Genomic DNA, 21,167 nt, shown 5'->3' on the forward strand with positions numbered 1-21,167 from the left:
GTGCTATATAATAAACTATACAGTTTGTGCTTGATAAAAAATTCCCTTCAAGGTCCAATGCAGACGTTTTTATCTCAATATCAAACATTTCTGGGTAACAATTAAGTACCTTACTGTGTTTTAAATTAAAATGGTCAAAAAAACACGAAAATAGCTTCTTAACAAAGAACAATTTCTCAAGCAAGATTTTTGCTAGGACTGTCTGGGAGTGGTTTGAGTGGGGAGGGGAAAACTGAAAATGAGCTGTTATTGGCAGAGAGGTTTGGAACTCTCTTTCTTATTGGTCTATTAACTAATTTACTGCATGGTGACGTCACCATGGAAAGCCATAACTCCCTCCCACCAAAACAGGCTGAAATTTCAGGCGGTCTTTTCAAACAGCTCTTACACTAAAAGGGCATCGATCATTATCATTATTTTCACAATTTCACTGTATTATTCCAACCTTATAGTATAGAAATATATATAAAATACAGGAAAATCTCATTTTTGACTGCACCGGGCCATTCAAAGATCACAGTAAAAGTAAAGTTGAAGTGAGTTTAACAGAGGGCAAATCCATGTTTATAAAATCTTATCCTGCTGCATTAGTAATACAGGTTACACAGGCAAACAGTCCTTCCCTCACAGTATGAATATAGGCTGCTCCACTCTCCTGGTGAGACAAGCCTGTGAAATATCCTCAAACACTTTCACACAGCCTCTCTCCTTTCTTTTGACTGTGTGTGTGTGTGTGTGTGTGTGTGTGTGTGTGTGTGTGTAGGTGGGTTGTGTCTGTTCTCTTCTCCTTTCATTCTCTTCCATTGGGTTTTTCAAAGAAACCAAATCAACTCTTCTATGTTTGGAGAACCTTCTAATAACCCTTTCTACTGAAGGTGATTGCTCCTTTTAGGAAGTCTTCAAAAGGGCGGATATTGCTTGCTGTGATATTTTCTATACCCCCTACTCAGGCTTTCCTGTTACCTCGTGTTGCTCTAAGTGTGTATCACTAACCCACATATTTGTAGTCTGCTTAGATTGGCCTGTACTGTGGGGTCAGGAATGCTCAGTAAAATAAGCCTTAGCCCTTCAGCTGCTGTTGGAAAAGCATCATTATAGAGAAACACATCAACAAATGTTACTTTTAAGTATTGGGGTCATTCGAGAAAGCTTTTGCTTTTTATAAAAAAGGCTACACTTATTTTTGTTTCTTTACCGAAGGCACTGTGTGTCCATATCCATATTATTATACGGACATTATGACATTGGATGCCCATAATGATGTTCAAATGTAAAGCCAACCCAATCAAGCTGATCTTACAACATGTCTCCGGACAGGAGATGTGTGCTCCATTTCAGGCTTACTAACATAGAGAGAGACTGATGACCACCAAGCCTGCTCGGAGACACAAAGTAATTGGTTGTATGATATCACATGATGAATGCATGATACAAATGAGACAGCCGTGTCTCTTGCTTGGCCATGAAGAGCTGTCTGTATATTTGTATTCACTGTATATTTTTGTGAATCTGAAAAGGTCTGTTTTGCATTCCTGCCTGGGTGGTGCATGATAAATGTACACGACTACACAGACAGACCTACAGTAAATGCCATAATGCATTAAACATACCGCACCTGACATTTTCAGAGTAGGAACCATAAATAACTTTTCAATATTCAAATCTCAGGGCGTTTCAGAATCAACAGCACTGTTTGTTTGGATGTGTGGCCTATTATGTGAACGCTCTGGAGCAGTGCAATCACAAACTGACCATGGAATTCTTATTTACTCATAATAGGGACAATAAAATGAAGGTGCTACAACAAAATGGATGTATGTCCAAATCCTAACATGAGATACAAACATGAAACTGGAACTTTAAGTACTTTCCAGCTTTGAAGTTTGGCCGAATGTTTAAGTCTAGTACATGCAGATGACCAACAACCTTGAACACATTTTTTATCCATTATTGTGCTATTATCCCCACAAAAAGCAACACATTTTTTAACACAATGACAGAAACCACATCGGTAACCACAGCCTGTAAACAACATTCACATGTCAGTCCAAAGACCTTATAGAGGTGTAAATGTCTGTCTTTATTGGGTATGCCATTTTTGACAGGTGTTCAAGAACAGAAGAATTCAAGCCAATCAACATACACTCATATATTTAATGATACTTGCTATAATCCACAAGTCTAATATTGTAATTCCATTGATTGAATAGAATCTCCTAATAATACTTCCCACCTGTCTTGGTAAACATACAATATCATGAGCAACCAGAATACAAAGAAGTGTTGGTCAATGATAGCACTGATAGACTACTATGTACAATGTTAAAATGTTAATGTGTAATATGATATATAAACAGAATACAAGACTATGCCTGTTCTGCACTTGTTCATGTTTCTAAATCCTTTCCCTTAAGTGTTTTACTGTAGGTGTGTGTTGCAACGGAGTGTGTGGGAGGCCATAGTGGGCCACCATCACAGGGATGTCTAATACAAACCTTCCACTCAACTGGAAACAATAGCTCACTCTTTTAGAGGTAGGTAGAGATGGCATTTCGGCACTCTGTCTGTCTGTAACGCCAAACTAAACCTACTAGTGTAATGGCATAACAATGATAGGTTTTAACAACAGTAGTTTCTTTTTTACAGTCACTCTCTGCCGCAACACACTCAATTGAACAAACCAAAAGTATGATCTGGATTCACAATAAAAAACGATATATGAGTTCCTGGAATTTCACAAATACAGCAACAATTCAAACACAGTACTAAAGACCCTTTCATTAAAAAAGAGAAGAATCAAAATACAATCAATTAAAACAAGTACAGTTCTCCATAGCTAAAACCATGCATCAGTGGGTTAATTGTCATGTACATTCTTCTTACAAAGCTACAGATAACCTATTTGGCATCTGACCAGTGTTGGTAGTTGAAAAAGAAAAACCCAATGTAAGTTTCATTCTGGAAAGCACCTCTTTGAAAACAAATGGCAGTTCTGCCAGCTAAGCTTTGTGTTTTATTGTGAGACAAATACAAAACTGACTTTGACGGTATTTAGAGACAGTAACGCTCTGGGTTCTGACAGCCTCTTTATGTTGACTGACTACTTGATGGAGACTAACGTATTTAAACAAACAAGACCTGGCTTCTCCCCTCTCTCTAGTCTCTCGATAATATTACACTATGCAGATGTGCTCAGAGAATCACATTGTTTTCAACCTGGCACAAAGAGACAGAGAGAAGACGAAAAACAGCACTATAATGGTCCTTGTGAGTCACTGGCTGGGCTGGCATGTCTTCCTCCCAGACAGCATGGATGAATGCACAATTATTTTTTTTTCGGTTGGATTGCAGTTGAACACAGACTCGTCTGGGACCACTAATTTCAGCACCAGCTCCATTTCACAACTTATTTAAAACCAAACCAAGCCACTCACAATATCCAAGATGTTTCCTATTTCATGTACAAAAGCCTCCTTAAAGCTGTCAGAGTAGAAATAAGAGCAGTGGAGTTGGTCTGGGAGAGAAGGTTATGGATTACATAGAAGGGAAACAACAATGGAGACTGTGGGAGACTGGAATGTTGAGTTTAGTATGGGTTTTTCAGTGTGTGTGCTTGTGTAAATATCCCCATGTTCTCTTCAGTGCCACTGGAACCCTTGTTCACTCTGGGCCCAGGAAACCAAAAACAGCACAAACAAAACAACAGCAACAAAAATAATTCCATTCACATTTCAATGGAACAGCACTGTCCTGGAGGACTCACCCTGGCTGGGCAGCCTTCCCACGTCCAATCAGGACCTTCAGGTTGGACACAGAACAAACAACAATATGAGGCTGGTGTTCATAACACATAGAGACAGAGTGGTCAATAAAATGCCTTTTCTGTAGACTGAGGCAAGGTTATTATAGTAAACTTAAACTGAAGCTAAACCGAAAACCAATCATGAAAAAACTATTTAGAAACTGAAATAAAATAATTAACAAACCCGTTAAAAAAACGTAAATTATTATCTTTTTATTTATTTTTTATTTTATTTCACCTTTATTTAACCAGGTAAGCCAGTTGAGAACAAGTTCTCATTTACAACTGCGACCTGGCCAAGATAAAGCAAAGCAGTGCGATAAAAACAACAACACAGAGTTACATATGGGGTAAAACAAAACATGTCAAAAATACAACAGAAAATATATATACAGTGTGTGCAAATGTAGCAAGTTATGGAGGTAAGGCAATAAATAGGCTATAGTGCAAAATAATTACAATTAGTATTAACACTGGAATGATAGATGTGCAAGAGATGATGTGCAAATAGAGATACTGGGGTGCAAATGAGCAAAATAAATAACAATATGGGGATGAGGTAGTTGGGTGGGCTAATTTCAGATGGGCTGTGTACAGGTGCAGTGATCGGTAAGGTGCTCTGACAACTGATGCTTAAAGTTAGTGAGGGAGATAAGAGTCTCCAGCTTCAGAGATTTTTGCAATTCGTTCCAGTCATTGGCAGCAGAGAACTGGAAGGAATGGCGGCCAAAGGAGGTGTTGGCTTTGGGGATGACCAGTGAGATATACCTGCTGGAGCTCATACTACGGGTGGGTGTTGCTATGGTGACCAATGAGCTAAGATAAGGCGGGGATTTGCCTAGCAGTGATTTATAGATGGCCTGGAGCCAGTGGGTTTGGCGACGAATATGTAGTGAGGACCAGCCAACAAGAGCGTACAGGTCACAGTGGTGGGTAGTATATGGGGCTCTGGTGACAAAACGGATTGCACTGTGATAGACTACATCCAATTTGCTGAGTAGAGTATTGAAGGCTATTTTGTAAATGACATCGCCGAAGTCAAGGATCGGTAGGATAGTCAGTTTTACGAGGGCATGTTTGGCAGCATGAGTGAAGGATAGTATATGGGGCTTCGGTCCTCTGTAGCTCAATTGGTAGAGCATGGCGCTTGTAACGCCAGGGTAGTGGGTTCGATCCCCGGGACCACCCATACGTAAAAATGTATGCGCCCATGACTGTAAGTCGCTTTGGATAAAAGTGTCTGCTAAATGGCATATTATTATTATTATAAGGAGGCTTTGTTGCGAAATAGGAAGCCGATTCTAGATTTAACTTTGGATTGGAGATTCTTAATGTGAGTCTGGAAGGAGAGTTTACAGTCTAACCAGACACCTAGGTATTTGTAGTTGTCCACATACTCTAGGTCAGACCTGTCGAGAGTAGTGATTCTAGTCGGGTGGGCGGGTGCCAGCAGCGTTCGTTGTTAACACAGTGTCCAATGAAGGGCCAGATGTATACAAAATGGTGTCGTCTGCGTAGAGGTGGATCTGAGAGTCACCAGCAGCAAGAGCGACATCATTGATATACACGGAGAAAAGAGTCGGCCCAAGAATTTAACCCTGTGGCACCCCCATAGAGACTGCCATAGGTCCAGACAACAGGCCCTCCGATTTGACACATTGGACTCTATCTGAGAAGTAGTTGGTGAACCAGGCGAGGCAGTCATTTCAGAAACCAAGGCTATTTAGTCTGCCAATAAGAATGCAGTGGTTGACAGAGTCGAAAGCCTTGGCCATGTCGATGAAGACGGCTGCACAGTACTGTCTATTATCGATCGCGGTTATAATATCGTTTAGGACCTTGAGCGTGGCTGAAGTGCACCCATCACCAGCTCGGAAACCGGATTGCATAGCGGAGAAGGTACGGTGGGATTCGAAATGGTCGGTGATCTGTTTGTTAACTTGGCTTTCAAAATCTTTCGAAAGGCAGGGCAGGATGGATATAGGTCTGTAACAGTTTGGATCTAGAGTGTCACCCCCTTTGAAGAGGGGGATGACCGCGGCAGCTTTCCAATCTCTGGGGATCTCAGACATTACGAAAGAGAGGTTGAACAGGCTAGTAATAGGGGTTGCGACAATTTCGGCGGCTAGTTTTAGAAAGAAAGGGTCCAGATTGTCTAGCCCAGATGATTTGTAGGGGTCCAGATTTTGCAGCTCTTTCAGAACATCAGCTGTCTGAATTTGTGTGAAGGAGAAGCGGGGGGGGGGGGGGGGGGGGGGGGGGGTGGGGGGGGTGCATAGGCAAGTTGCAGCGGAGGGAGTAGAGCTGGTGGCCGGGGTAGTGGTATCCAGGTGTAAAGCATGGCCAGCCGTAGCAAAATGCTTGTTGAAATTCTCGATTATTGTAGATTTATCGGTGGTGATAGTGTTTCCTAGCCTCAGTGCAGTGGGCAGCTGGGAGGAGGTGCTCTTATTCTCCATGGACTTCACAGTGTCCCAAAACTTTTTGGAGTTAGTGCTACAGGATGCATATTTCTGTTTGAAAAAGTTAGCCGTTGCTTTCCTAACTGCTTGTGTATATTGGTTCCTGACTTCCCTGAAAAGGTGCATATCGTGGGGGCTATTTGATGCTAATGCAGTACGCCACAGGATGTTTTTGTGCTGGTCAAGGGCAGTCAAGTCTGAGGAGAACCAGGGGCTTTATCTGTTCTTAGTTCTGTATTTTTTGAATGGGGCATGTTTATTTAAGATTGAGAGGAAATTACTTTTAAAGAATCTTTGACTCCTGAATGAACTAAAAGAAAATATAACCATCATTCATTATGTTCAGTTTCATTTTTTCCCCTAAAATTTGGACAGAAATCGAATGGGGTTTTCAAAGGGGTTTTCAATGGGGTTTTCATGCTTTTGAATTGTTTTAAAGCTACTGAATCGGGCGGGTAAATGCTGCCAGGAGATGGCAAAGTTTCAAATAGGCCTAGTTTGTGCATCACTATCCCTAGCTATTACTAGCTAACAGGGAAAAAATTGGCGAAGTAGCTAACTTGATTCTTCTTTAGGAACAGACTGGCCGAAATATCAGATGGGCTGGTGCATTTTTCGCCAAGTGGGCCTGTCTAACTTTTTTTTGTTGTTGCGCAAAACCATCATTATCTGGCTAATAATGGGGGTCTTAAATAAATAAAATGGGCTGGTGATGGGGCCTCAATTGAAAAAAAATGGCTGGCGTGTTAGAAATGCCAGGGCCGATTTTTGGTCCCAGTCCGCCCCTGTTCTTCTTATATGTACCACTAAAGTTAAAAAGCATTGGATTGGTGTAAACATGGGTGAGAGAGAGTTTCCTTCCACCGTATTTTTTTGCACCAGTCTCAGCGTTTTTCTATTTAAATCTAAGTCACATTGAGATTGAGTTTATAATTTAAATTTAACCTAACCTATGACCTGACCAAAAAACACACTTTACAATACAAATGGCTCCTAGCCTCCCCACATGCTCTCTGTCCCTAACACAAAAACTGAAACTAAACAATAAAAAACCGAAATGGAAACATTTTTATAAAACTCAAACTATATAAATAAAACTGAATTTCAAATAAAAAGTATAGAAATGAAAACACAAACACAAACTATAAGAACCTTGGACTGAGGGCTCAGGAGGGTCAGTGTATAGCCTACCATGTTTGTTGTTAGTTATTCACAGCTATAACATACACAGAGGGTATATACTGTCATTATACGTTTCTATATCATTCCAATGTCAAATAAAACTCCACAAATCACTGCTGTATCATAGGGTAACTTGGTTTTCTGAATGCTTTAACCCACTCACCATTTAATTATTTGTGTACTCCCTATATACTCCATAGAACTAGAGGTGATTTGCCACCTCACTTGTAACATTTCATTGCTCAGATAAAGTATGTTCTAAAGCTGAGTCTCTTTCATAAAAAGAGTTGGATTTAGCAGTACTTCAGAGTGTAATAAAACACTTCCTAATCAACCCATTGCAAGTACCAATAGCCTTACTGCTCCTTTTGAGGGGCAATAGAAAACCGTCAGTAATCATTCATCTTGGTGACATTGATGAACATGATTCACAGAATCATTAGGTAATGAACTAAAAAACATTAGTTCTATCAGGTCGTTTGGCATAATAATGAGAGCTTGTCTGTTGAATAGTGTCATAAAAGAGACGTTGCTGTACTCACTGAGATATCTTGCAGTTGGTTGCTGTGACGAAGCGTCCTGTGTAGTGGATATTACACCTCACCACATTGTTGGTGAAGTCTGACTCCAAGATAAGGTACTTAGGGTTGACCTGGAGCTGAGAGGCAGAGGAGGACACAAGATGATACCACTACAGCTAGGCAGGTAGGAATAAAACAATAACTCACACAGTACTTTTATCAGTGGAATTCTGGTCAGAGATCGGAGGGAGAATCTTGACTTGAGATACTGTATGTGTGAATAAAACATTTGAAGTGCTGCTTAAATCTTCTGTTGATATCAATGGGGAATTGATGAGGAATCAAGATAGATATATGTGTCCTTTAGAGTCAGTTCCAATTTATGTACTCTCTGACACCTGGAGTTGCATGGCAAATGGTCCAGGAACAAAGGACAATGCCCAAGGACTAGTCAGCCCTTCCCCCTCAGAGGGGGAAGGGCTGACTATTCCTTGGGTATTGTCCTTTGTTGTATCTCTGTTATCTCTGTTACAGTATCCAGAGCACTGAATATTGAATTTGATAGAATAATACTATAGTATCCACGTATGGTTTCTATCTGAAACTTGTTCACTGAGGATAACTCTGATGCTATCTTTATGTACAGTCTGTATGATCTCTCTGGTTACTTGTATCTGTATAGGGTGAACTCTGAATTACTATATGCAAAAAGGTTTTATAGTCCTCTCAGAATTCTGTCTTATTTACATTGATCTTAACCCCCACACAAGCCTTTAAATGCTGTGACACCCTGTGGAGATTGGGCCTGGGAGTGTTTAGGTTACTGTAAACTTGGTATCATTTGATCAATGGTGGTTGGTTTTGGGTTGAAAGGTTACACCTTCAGATGTTATAAATGGAATGAAATACCTTTGATCTTATCCTGTATCCAGTCCATGGAGGAAGTTTGTACGATCAATTCTCATTTCTTAGGCTTCTAGGCCTCTGGACTAGTAAGCATCTCCATGTTCATGCTTTGTCCTGTAAGTTAACCTTAGGATCTATATGCTTAGAATAATGCCTTGTAATGCTTGTTAATGCTTTGTAACTTAAGCTTTATGCCTTGTAGGTGAATCCATTCATTGTACAATGTTAATTAAATATCTGCCTTTGATATAGACAATTCTCAGACCAATTCATGCTAGTCAACGTTAACTCATTGCCTAATGCTTGCTTGTATATTTTGATTATCTTTACGGAGTCAGATAAACATTTGAATAGGCTAATTGCTTAGTCTTATTACGAGTTGCAGGGTTTTATAATATCATATATTCTGTATATACACATGACAAATATTATTGTCCACCACATGCAACCCAAGTTAGGATTCGTCCCTCAGTGATCACAGAAAGGCAGACAGCGATGGGACTGAATGACAGTCAAAACTAGTAGATCAGTATGAGCCACAGTCTAGGAAATGTACTCTTTTATAGCTTTAGACAACTTTCCAAATGTAAAACTTTCAGATCTATTTGTTCCAGTAACCTGGTCGGGCGTACCTTTTCCTATGGAATGTTGCCTTTGGAATGTTGCCTTCCTGGAAGATTACCAAGTACACAGCTGAACTTTCCTCTGCTCTTAGTCTTACCTTTAGTATGTAGTTCCCAGGTTGGATGTCTGTTATATCAATCCACTGGCAATCAATATCAGCGTTGTACGTATCGTAGCAGCCCGGACTCAGACCCTGGAGGAACATAGAGGAGAGTTATTCATGTGGAACTTCAACAGACTATGCCTATAGCTCAGCACCAAAGAGACGTGCCTGCACCATCTCTGACTCATAGAACGACTGAGTGGGGTGGAAGAACTGTTAAACAAGAGTCATGTTGTGGTTGCTAGCTGAAATCTCAGATGATTATACATTGTTGCAGTACCTGGTGCAAGACCAAGACACCGACTTGCCTTCAGACAAATGAATGATGCCATGCCAAGTGTATTGGCAAATCTACCTGAGTGAGAGATATGTTGGTGTATCTACCTGAGTGAGAGATCTGTTGGTGTATCTACCTGAGTGAGAGATGTGCTGGTGTATCTACCTGAGTGATAGATGTGTTGGTGTATCTACCTGAGTGTGAGATGTGCTGGTGTATGTACCTGAGTGTGAGATGTGTTGGTGTATCTACCTGAGTGAGAGATGTGTTGGTGTATCTACCTGAGTGTGAGATGTGCTGGTGTATCTACCTGAGTGAGAGATGTGTTGGTGTATCTACCTGAGTGAGAGATGTGTTGGTGTATCTACCTGAGTGAGAGATGTGTTGGTGTATCTACCTGAGTGTGAGATGTGCTGGTGTATCTACCTGAGTGAGAGATGTGTTGGTGTATCTACCTGAGTGAGAGATGTGTTGGTGTATCTACCTGAGTGAGAGATGTGTTGGTGTATCTACCTGAGTGAGAGATATGTTGGTGTATCTACCTGAGTGAGAGATGTGCTGGTGTATCTACCTGAGTGAGAGATGTGCTGGTGTATCTACCTGAGTGAGAGATGTGCTGGTGTATCTAATCAAATCAAATCAAATCAAATTTTATTGGTCACATGCGCCGAATACAACAGGTGCAGACATTACAGTGAAATGCTTACTTACAGCCCTTAACCAACAGTGCATTTATTTTAAACAAAAAAAGTAAAAATAAAACAACAACAAAAAAAAGTGTTGAGAAAAAAAAAAGAGCAGAAGAAAAATAAAGTGACAGTAGGGAGGCTATATATACAGGGGGGTACCGTTGCAGAGTCAATGTGCGGGGGCACCGGCTAGTTGAGGTAGTTGAGGTAATATGTACATGTGGGTAGAGTTAAAGTGACTATGCATAAATACTTAACAGAGTAGCAGCAGCGTAAAAATGATGGGGTGGGGGGGCAGTGCAAATAGTCCGGGTAGCCATGATTAGCTGTTCAGGAGTCTTATGGCTTGGGGGTAGAAGCTGTTGAGAAGTCTTTTGGACCTAGACTTGGCACTCCGGTACCGCTTGCCGTGCGGTAGCAGCGAGAACAGTCTATGACTAGGGTGGCTGGAGTCTTTGACAATTTTGAGGGCCTTCCTCTGACACCGCCTGGTATAGAGGTCCTGGATGGCAGGAAGCTTTGCCCCAGTGATGTACTGGGCCGTACGCACTACCCTCTGTAGTGCCCTGAGTGTGAGATGTGCTGGTGTATCTACGTGAGTGTGAGATGTGCTGGTGTATCTACCTGAGTGTGAGATGTGCTGGTGTATCTACCTGAGTGTGAGATGTGCTGGTGTATCTACCTGAGTGTGAGATGTGCTGGTGTATCTACCTGAGTGTGAGATGTGCTGGTGTATCTACCTGAGTGTGAGATGTGCAGGCATAACGCTTCAGGTGACCAAAGTCACAGGTGGTGTCCTCCAGACAGAAGCTGGCCTTGTGTCCCTCAGCCACCTTCCTTCCTGTGGTGACCTCCAGCAGGTCATAGTGGCTGAACTCATCCATGCTGTGGTAGTGTCTGTGGGTAGACAGAGGGGCAAATAGGTGGTCGGTAGTGCAAATAGAGGGGAGTAAATGTCAATCTTTACCATATAAAAATGCATTTGTGACAGGTAAAAAGTGTCTGTGTGTAGCGCAGGAGAGAGAAGAGGCATGGCACAGGGTAGTCAGTAGGGGAACAAAGGAGAGTCCAATTTTAACATTTACAAATTCAGTAAATGACAGGTATAACAAACAATACTAGAGATGTGCTCAATTTGCATAAAATATAATTACATGATAATCAGTAAACCAACACAAAGCAAACTGTTCAAAGTCAAGCCGTACGTATATTTAAATAAGATGCACTTCTTTATTTGAACAGCCTATTGCCCTCACCTGTCAACACTTAAACTCGGTGCAGCTTGACTGAGCATATCACAAAGTACAAAAGGAGAGTATAATCTAATTAATAGCTACAATCATGCACTGATGAAGCAAGACATCAACAATCTATTGATGTATGAGGGCTTGTTAATTACTTCATATCAATCTGGAATGTTTTAATCACTACCGCAAGATAAGTGAAGGATTGAGCATGTGTGCGTGTTGTGTGTGTGTGAATGTGTCTGTGTCAGTACTTGCATTTGTGTATGGTGTGTGTTTCCACAGCTTTAACAGCTTTGGAATGCTGGGGTTTGCCACTGCTAGCCTGGATACCCATGAGAACAAATCATATCCTCAGAATGTGAAATGAGTTACACCACTCTGTATCTCAGTGTACTGCTGGTGCTGCTCCATCTGAAATAATTTACTGTAATAACCTAGCACAATCTTGTAGCTGGGATGTGGACCAATGCCAAGTGTCAGACAGTGACCTGAGAGGGCTGGGGTTTTACTGTTGCCCTCTGCAGACCAGCATGTTGTGAATATCCTTTCCATACTAACTCTTAACTCTCTAGTACGCAGATAAATCAGACAGATACTGATACACTGTAATGTTGAGAATACAAGTGGCTTACATGGGTGATTCCTTTAAATATGCATTAGAAACAGTGTTGTACAGTGAATAAGAAGGATTCCTCTGTCTTATTCAGTCTCCTGCTATTTGGAATAAATGGCAGCATGGTAAATGTAAAACATATTGCATCTTGATTCCCAGATACAGTAATGGCCTCGTATTTCAGCCAAGTAAGATTTCCTATAACAGACGTCATCTGAACTGTGAACACTGCGTCTAATGGCTGAAAAGCTGGAGTGCATTGTCAACCTATTCATCTCACAGGCACTTAAATGTATCCTAATCCTAATTATTGAAATGAATCACCCTTTCTTGCTATTTTTACTGAAAGTCACATTCCAGATTCCAGACACTAAGAATTTTGTCAGTGTTTGTTTTGGTGAATGTAGTGCAGGTGTGGTATGAGCTGGAGCTGGTTCAGTCAGTAGGACTCAGACTGTATAAATAATAACCTCCTTACCTCATGCTCCCTGTTTTAACATAGCTACAACTTTTTACTGGCGTAGTCATTAAAGATTGAATGGAGGCTTGGAGGGAAAGGCAGACGGGTACTTTCCACCAATGGAGGAGGTGACAAATGAAAGAAGAAGTCATTCTTTCCATAGCAGTTGGAGATGGTAAACAGCTCCTCTCAGGTGAGGAACAGTGTGTTTCCACAGGCTAAAAGCTACACCATGTGATTCTCCAAGGGGGATCTGCACCGACTACACAGGGAATCTGTAAACACAGAGGAATTGAAAGGCTGCACACTGGGTATCCTGAGAGGGCAGCTCTCTGTAAAACACCCTCTGTATGTGGTGTGTGTGTGTGTGTGTGTTTGTGTGTGTGTGTGTGTATGTGTCTATGGGCAGGGGTTTGGAGGCGGGTGTTCAGTGCAATGGGGGTTTGAAATATGGTTTCCGCGATAGACGTTTATTTAAATGGAAGCCTTGAGATTGTTATCTCTCTGTGAGAGTGGGACAGACAGGGAGATACTGGGTCTAGAGCTGTCTGGACTGGAGGGCCCTTTCCCTCGCCTTGGAATCCTGGATCTCCCCCTGTGACAATGTCAGCTAGAGAGAATGCACTTTTGGAAGGACACAGGGAGTAGGATGGAATAAGAATGGTTTGTAATCCTAATATACAAAACATTCCAATCAAACTTTGCACTGTATACCCATGAGTCATTTTCCAGTTGTGTTGCAATGCAATACAAATACTTCCAGGAGGCCAGGCAGGAGAAGGGTGGGAAATATTTAGTGGATTGTGTTTGCATTCCATACAGTGCAACCAGATTACAGGAAGCCCAGAAATGTATTACATAGCACCTGGACAAAGAGTAGCCATGGCCTTTGAACTTAGAGGTCAGGGGTCACTGTATGCTTGTGCTACATAGAGATAAAGAGAAGCAAAGAGGAGCATCATCTGAATATCTGCATGTACGTCATCCGGATTTTAACTCTGGACATCTATTGTACTGATTTATCACTATTGATCACTCTATTGTGTAAATGGACAGAAATGTAATATTGAGATGTACCAAATTTTTTATAGAGAAATCTAAATATAATGATCCACACTGTATTTAAATTAAACAGATATCATGCTATCTGTTTGTCTCCATAAAACACTGATTCTAAGGTTTTATCCTAAGCGTTCTGTACCGCATAACATTTGCTCAATACACAAATTAAAATCCGGAGGGATTGAGAGCGCATACACTGACTACACATTGCATTCCAATATTCCATCAGGGGGCAGAATGTAGGACAGTAAAGTTTATTGTGAGAATTTGGGGAAGAGTTGTTCTTTTCTCAAAACAAGCACACTTTGTAACTGTGTTCTGTGCTGTTCGACTAACACAAATCCATGTCATCATATAATACCAGGCACCAGGGCACCGATTGACAGGAACATTTATGGATTCTATTCCCTTTTCCATTGGCCAGTCATATCGAGCTGTTGCATTGGCAAACTCCCACCCTGGAAACCAATGTATAAACGAACAGTGATGTCACCAGGCAACATTGCCAATCGGCTAATGGGCAGTCAACATTCCACAGAGCTGAGGACAGTAAGTACAGCCTAAGACTTGTTGCACAAACCCAAGGAACCCAGACATACTGTGACCAATGAAGTCGTTGTGGAACGCAAGGTCATAGAGAAAGGGCAGGGCAGAGGGTGTCCAAACATTGATGTCATGACAGAATGTATTAAGTAAAGTCATGATATCACCAAAAAGAGCAAATGTGAACGCACTGACCTCAGCTAACGAAACTAATAGAAAACGAATGAGCTAAACAGCCACATGAAACAGCAAATCTGACTAACCCTGTAGAGCAAGGATCTTACAGTTTTTAGCATAGCAAAGATGAGTATAATAACCCAATAGCATATGGGTTTGGGGAGACTGGTTACTCACTGATGGCAGCTGTGCCACTCCCAGGTGTGTCGGGGTCGGTTGGGCATGAAGTCAGCTGTCCCCTGGTTCTTAACCCTCTGTGGGAAGCGAAGCAGGACTCTAACGTCATAGTCTGTAGTGTCAGCGCTATAGGCAGTGCTGTGGGGAGACAAACACAAAGTATGGAATAGCAATGAGTGAAGGAAAGTACAGATGGCTACAGAGAACTAGTCTCCCATGGGTTGTCCCGGTGAGTTTCTGATACCTCAGGCTCACAATGTGTTCCTGCAAATAGACAGAATTGAGCTGGAGGGAAGGAATATGTTAAATAAATAATTCACACTACAGATTACTGTGATTAATCTACATAGCCTGCTGCACATGTTTTCAGTCTTGTAGCAAGGAAAGCTTTGTAGTGGACAGGCATACACTGTGTAGCGAGGTCCAACATGAACACACCTTTTAGAATTGTTTTTATAATAACCTGCACTCCAAAGTATCAGTAAAAATCTTTGAAATTCATCTTATGGCTGTTGTTGACATTGGAGTGTATAGCACATTATACAAGGTCATCTGTCCATGATTGCTGATAACACAGACAGGATATGAGAGGGCTACGAGGAATGACTGTGCTTGAGATGGAAAGGAGGGCAAACAGGAGAGCCAGTCGAACAACAAAGTTCATCGCCATCATTTAAATGCTCTGTCTGTCTGTCTGCTGCCTGGCAAATTGTACTGTACCCATCTAACCCTGGGGCCAAAGTCAGAGGCCCATTATGTGTACTGCGGCTGCAGACTCAACCATTCAGAGAACCATTTACTCACAGGCCAGGTTAGATAGACAAGCCTTAGGCTGCGTTTACACAGGCAGCCCAAATCTGATCTTTCGCCCAATTATTGGCAAAAGATATGATCTGATTGGTCAAAAGACCAATTAGTGGCAAAATATCAGAATTGTGTAAATGCAGCCTTAGTGACAGGCCTAGGTGACCAGATTTCAGGTTATTGATGTTGCACTGTGAACTGGGTTCCAAACATTAAATACTGCAGCTTAGATAAGGAGTAACTTTACTAAACAGGTAGCTAAAACAGGCAATAATGGGAAAGATCAGCATCTGACATTAAATGCAAATATTACCCGATAGGTACATGGAATCTTTCAATCTGTTCTAACTGGAGGAGACTGATTGTTCATCAGAATGTATATACTGGCTTACAAAAACTGGTGATAATCTTTCATGCCATTAAAGTGTGCAGAGTGGCTACTAACAACATTATTGTATGTTATCCTCATTCAAAGCAAATACAGACACTTACTAAAACATTTAAAAAGTAAAAAATGGTCTCTTACCTTGCCAAGCATTTCTCCTCGGCAGCACAGCGGAGAGAGTACATGTGAGCCCTCTGGATATACGTGGAGGCCTGCACATAGTTGGGATCAGGAACCAGGTCTGGCAAACCTAGAACAATACACTTGGCTCAACACATAGTATCCTTCAACAGCAAATTATTAAATCATGTTAGTACCAGTACCTTGATGCTAATGTCAACTTTTACAGGTCTGCTTCCTCCCTTGACAGAATATAGAGTATTGCTGTGGTGCACTGACCAGTGAGGTCATTCCTCAAATAAAACAGCACAGCTTTACACCTGTTTATCAGCTATATTTCATTCCCCTGCATTGTGTTATTCTAAGGACTTTGATACAGATGCAGTAGAAGATTTGTTCCCGCTTTAAATGACGTGCAGCTCATAAAGCCTTCATAAACACTACATAAATGTGTTACAAATCACCTGTAACCAAATGTCATGCTTTATAAAGGGTTCATAAATGTGGCATAACTGTGTGACATAACCACCAATGTCAAATGTGACATAACCCACTATGTCAAATATGACATAAACCTGTGCTTTATAAAGGGTGGCATAAGCACTGCTTAATAAAGGCCTTATAAATCATATTACATTGAGGTGTCACAAAGCATTTAGAGCATTGCAATGCCAGGATATTGGGGTTGATTCCCAGGACCACCCATATGTAAACATTTATTCACGCATGACTGTAAGTCACTTTGGATAAAAGCGTCTGCTAAATGTTATATATTATTTCACTAAAACAGGAAAGTGATTCAGCACCAGAGAGGTCATGGTTGTAGGTGTTTAGGTCAATGATGCTACATACAGTGCATTCGGAAAGTATTCAGACCCCTTGACCTTTTCCACATTTTGTTACGTTAGAGCCTTATTCTAAAATTGATTAAATTGTTTTTTTCCCTCATCAATTTACACACAATACCCCATAATGCAAAGCCAAAACAGGTTTATAGAAATGTTTGCAAATGTATAAAAAAAACCCCCGGAAATATCACATTTACCATAAGTATTCAGACCCTTTACTCAGTACTTTGTTGAAGCACCTTTAGCAGCGATTACAGCCTCTAGTCTTCTTGGATATTATTCTACAAGCTTGGCACGCCTGTATTTGGGGAGTTTCTCCCATTCTTCTCTGCAGATCCTCTCAAGCTCTGTCAGGTTGGATGGGGAGTGACGCTGCACAGCTATTTTCAGGTCTCTCCAGAGATGTTCGATCAGGTTCAAGTCCGAGCTCTGGCTGGGCCACTCAAGGAAATTCAGAGACTTGTTCCGAAGCCACTCCTGTGTTGTCTTGGCTGTGTGCTTAGGGTTGTTGTCCTGTTGGAAGGTGAACCTTCAACCCAGTCTGAGGTCTGGAGCAGGTTTTCATCAAGGATCGCTCTGTATTTTGCTCGGTTCATCTTTCCCTTGATCCTGACTAGTCTCCCAGTCCCTGCCGCTGAAAAACATTCCCACAGCATGATGCTGCCACCACCATGCTTCACCGTAAGGGATTGTGCCAGCTTTCCTCCAGATGTGAAACTTGGCATTCAGGCCTAAGAATCTTGTTTCTCATGGTCTGAGAGTCTTTAGGTGCCTTTTGGCAAACATCAAGCAGGCTGACATGTGCCTTTTAATGAGGTGTGGCTTCCGTCTGTCACGATCGTCGTTACAGGAAGCGGACCAAGGCGCAGCGTGTGATACAAACATGACTTTATTTAATTAAAGTTACTAAATACAAACAAAAACACAACTCGTGAAGTCCAACGGTTAAACATACCGACACGGAACAAAAACCCACAACACCCAAAGGAAAACATACAGATTAAATATGGCTCCCAATCAGAGACAACCAGCCGACAGCTGACACTCGTTGCCTCTGATTGGGAGTCATACAGGCAAACATAGAAACAGAACAACTTAGAATACCCAACATAGAAAACGAACACATAGAATGCACACACCCTGGCTCAACATATAGAGTCCCCGAGCCAGGGTGTGACAGTACCCCCCCCTAAAGGCGCGGACTGCGACCGCGTCTAAACAACACCCCAAACAGGGGAGGGCTGGGTGGGCATTCCTCCTCGGAGGCGGCTCCGGCTCCGGCCTTGACCACCACCCCTCCATAATACCCCCGTAGCGCCCCTGGTCCGGTCTGACCCCGCTGGCTGGATCTGGACTGGACATTGACGGAGCGGATTGCTTACGCTCCGTTGTGGAGCAGCTGACCGGTCTTACCAGGCTGACGACTCGCACCCCGGGCTTGGTGCGAGTAGCAGGAACGGGCTGAACCAGGCTGACGACTCGCACCCCTGGCTTGGTGCGAGTAGCAGGAACGGGCTGAACCAGGCTGACGACTCGTACCCCTGGCTTGGTGCGAGTAGCAGGAACGGGCTGGACCAGGCTGACGACTCGCACCCCGGACTTGGTGCGAGTAGCAGGAACGGGCTGAACCAGGCTGACGACTCGCACCCCTGGCTTGGTGCGAGTAGCAGGAACGGGCTGGACCAGGCTGACGACTCGCACCCCGGGCTTGGTGCGAGTAGCAGGAACGGGCTGAACCAGGCTGATGACTCGCACCCCTGGCTTGGTGCGAGTGGCAGGAACAGGCTGGACCAGGCTGGCGACTCGCACCCCTGGCTTGGTGCGAGTGGCAGGAACAGACCGGGCCGGGCTGGTGACGCACACCGTAGGTTTGGTGCGTGGAGCAGGAACAGGCCGGGCTGGGCTGACGACGCACCCCGTAGGCTTGGTGCGTGGAGCAGGAACAGGCCGGGCTGGGCTGGCGACGCACCCTGTAGGCTTGGTGCGTGGAGCAGGAACAGGCCGGGCTGGGCTGGCGACGCACACCGTAGGCTTAGTGCGAGGAGCAGGAACAGGCCGGGCAGGGCTGGCGACGCACCCCGTAGGCTTGGTGCGTGGAGCAGGAACAGGCCGGGCTGGGCTGGTGACGCACACCGTAGGTTTGGTGCGTGGAGCAGGGACAGGCCGGGCTGGGCTGACGACGCACCCCGTAGGCTTGGTGCGTGGAACAGGGACAGGCCGGGCTGGGCTGTGGAGACGGATAGGAGACCTGGAGTGAAGAGCGGCCACCACCCGTCCTGGCTGAATGCCTACCCTCACACGCACTGTGTGTGGCATCCGCACAGGACGTACAGGGCTGTGTACCCGTACTGGCATAACAGCACGTGACACTGGAGCAGGAAATCCGGGACCGCGGAGAGGCATTGGAGACCACGAGCGTTGAGCCGGCACACTCCGTCCTGGCTGCATACCCACCTTCGCACGACACGTGCGGGGTGCTCGCACAGAACGTACAGGACTATGCCGGACCACTCGTGGCACAGTACGCCGCTCCGCATACCGCGGAACCTGCCCCGTCCCATGCTGCCATGCCTGAGCACGGGAAGTTGGTTCCGCTCTCCATCCAGGCTCCGCGAACCTGCCTTCTGGCCCCCCAAACCCGGTGGCCTCCTCTCCAAATCGCCCAATACGCCCTGTGGCAGCCTCCTGCTGCCCAGTCGCCCATGCCGTGTGCCCCCCCCCTAAAAAATTATTGGGGGTGCCTCTCGTCCGTCCGACGATGGCACTGCTGACGCCGCTGCTCCTCTCTCGCCAGGGCCTTGATCCTACCCCAAGGTCCCTTGCCCCCGAGCATGTCCTCCCAGGACCACACTTTGCCCACCTGGGCCATCGCCAGCCTCTCTATCTCCTTTCCTGGCGCTTCCTCCCATGTCCAGTCTGCCTGCTCCTGGACACGCTGCTTGGTCCTTTTACGGTGGGTTTTTCTGTCACGATCGTCGTTACAGGAATCGGACCAAGGCGCAGCGTGTGATACAAACATGACTTTATTTAATTAAAGTTACTAAATACAAACAAAAACACGACTCGTGAAGTCCAACGGTTAAACATACCGACACGGAACAAAAACCCACAACACCCAAAGGAAAACATACAGATTAAATATGGCTCCCAATCAGAGACAACCAGCCGACAGCTGACACTCGTTGCCTCTGATTGGGAGTCATACAGGCAAACATAGAAACAGAACAACTTAGAATACCCAACATAGAAAACGAACACATAGAATGCACACACCCTGGCTCAACATATAGAGTCCCCGAGCCAGGGTGTGACACCGTCTGGCCACTCTACCATAAAGGCCTGATTGGTGGAGTGCTGCAGAGATGGTTGTCCTTCTGGAAGGTTCTCCCATCTCCTCAGAGGAATTCTGGAGCTCTGTCAGAGTGACCATCGGGTTCTTGATCACCTCCCTGACAAGGCCATTCTCCCCTGATTGCTCAGTTTGCCGGGCGGCCAGCTGTAGGAAGAGTCTTGGTAGTTCAAAACTTCTCCCATTTAAGAATGATGGAGGCCACTCTGTTCTTGGGGACCTTTAATGCTGTAAAACATTTTTGGTACCCTTCCCCAGATCTGTGCCTCGACACAATCCTGTCTCTGAGTTCTACGGACAATTCCTTCGACCTCATGGCTTGGTTTTTGCTCTGACATGCACGGTCAACTGTGGGACCTGCTTTTCCAAATCATGTGCAATCAATTGAATTTACATCAGGTGGACTCCAATTAAGTTGTAGAAACATCTCAAGCAGGATGCATCTGAGCTCAATTTCGAGTCTCATGCCAAAGGGTCTGAATACTTATGTAAATAAGGTATTTTTATTTTGTATTTTTTATAAATTAGCAAAAAAATCTAAAAACCTGTTTTCATTTTGTCATTATGGGGTATTGTGTGTAGATTGCTGAGGATTTTAAAAAATGTAATCCATTTTAGAATAAGGCTGTAATGTAACAAAATGTGGAAAAAGTAAAGGTGTCTGAATACTTTCCGAATGCACTTACGGACAAAGTATATTTCACAATAGTTATATTTTGTTGTTTTTAATCCCATCCTTCAGCTACCCTCAACCCCTCCCATCTATCTATGAAGTTTTGATTTCTATATGCCATATATTTTTCAACTGTGCTGTTT

At 43.5% G+C, this 21,167-nt stretch overlaps 1 protein-coding gene across 1 annotated transcript in view; it reads right to left on the reverse strand.

Annotated features, from left to right (window-relative positions):
• Positions 1-2,020: 2,020 nt before the first annotated feature.
• The window catches only part of LOC311127297 (lysyl oxidase homolog 1-like), a 37,599-nt gene continuing 18,452 nt past the window's right edge, over positions 2,021-21,167 (reverse strand). Inside the window, exons 2-7 of the mRNA XM_084159107.1 lie at positions 16,176-16,284; positions 14,846-14,983; positions 11,307-11,463; positions 9,595-9,690; positions 7,989-8,104; positions 2,021-3,798 (exon numbers count right to left, since the gene is read on the reverse strand). Coding sequence (XP_084015233.1) covers positions 3,792-3,798; positions 7,989-8,104; positions 9,595-9,690; positions 11,307-11,463; positions 14,846-14,983; positions 16,176-16,284 — 623 coding nt within the window. The 3' untranslated portion in view covers positions 2,021-3,791. The remainder of the gene's footprint in view (positions 3,799-7,988; positions 8,105-9,594; positions 9,691-11,306; positions 11,464-14,845; positions 14,984-16,175; positions 16,285-21,167) is intronic.

The sequence above is a fragment of the Coregonus lavaretus genome (assembly GCF_964263955.1).
Source record: "Coregonus lavaretus genome assembly, chromosome: 4".
In the NCBI taxonomy this organism is placed as follows: domain Eukaryota; kingdom Metazoa; phylum Chordata; class Actinopteri; order Salmoniformes; family Salmonidae; genus Coregonus; species Coregonus lavaretus.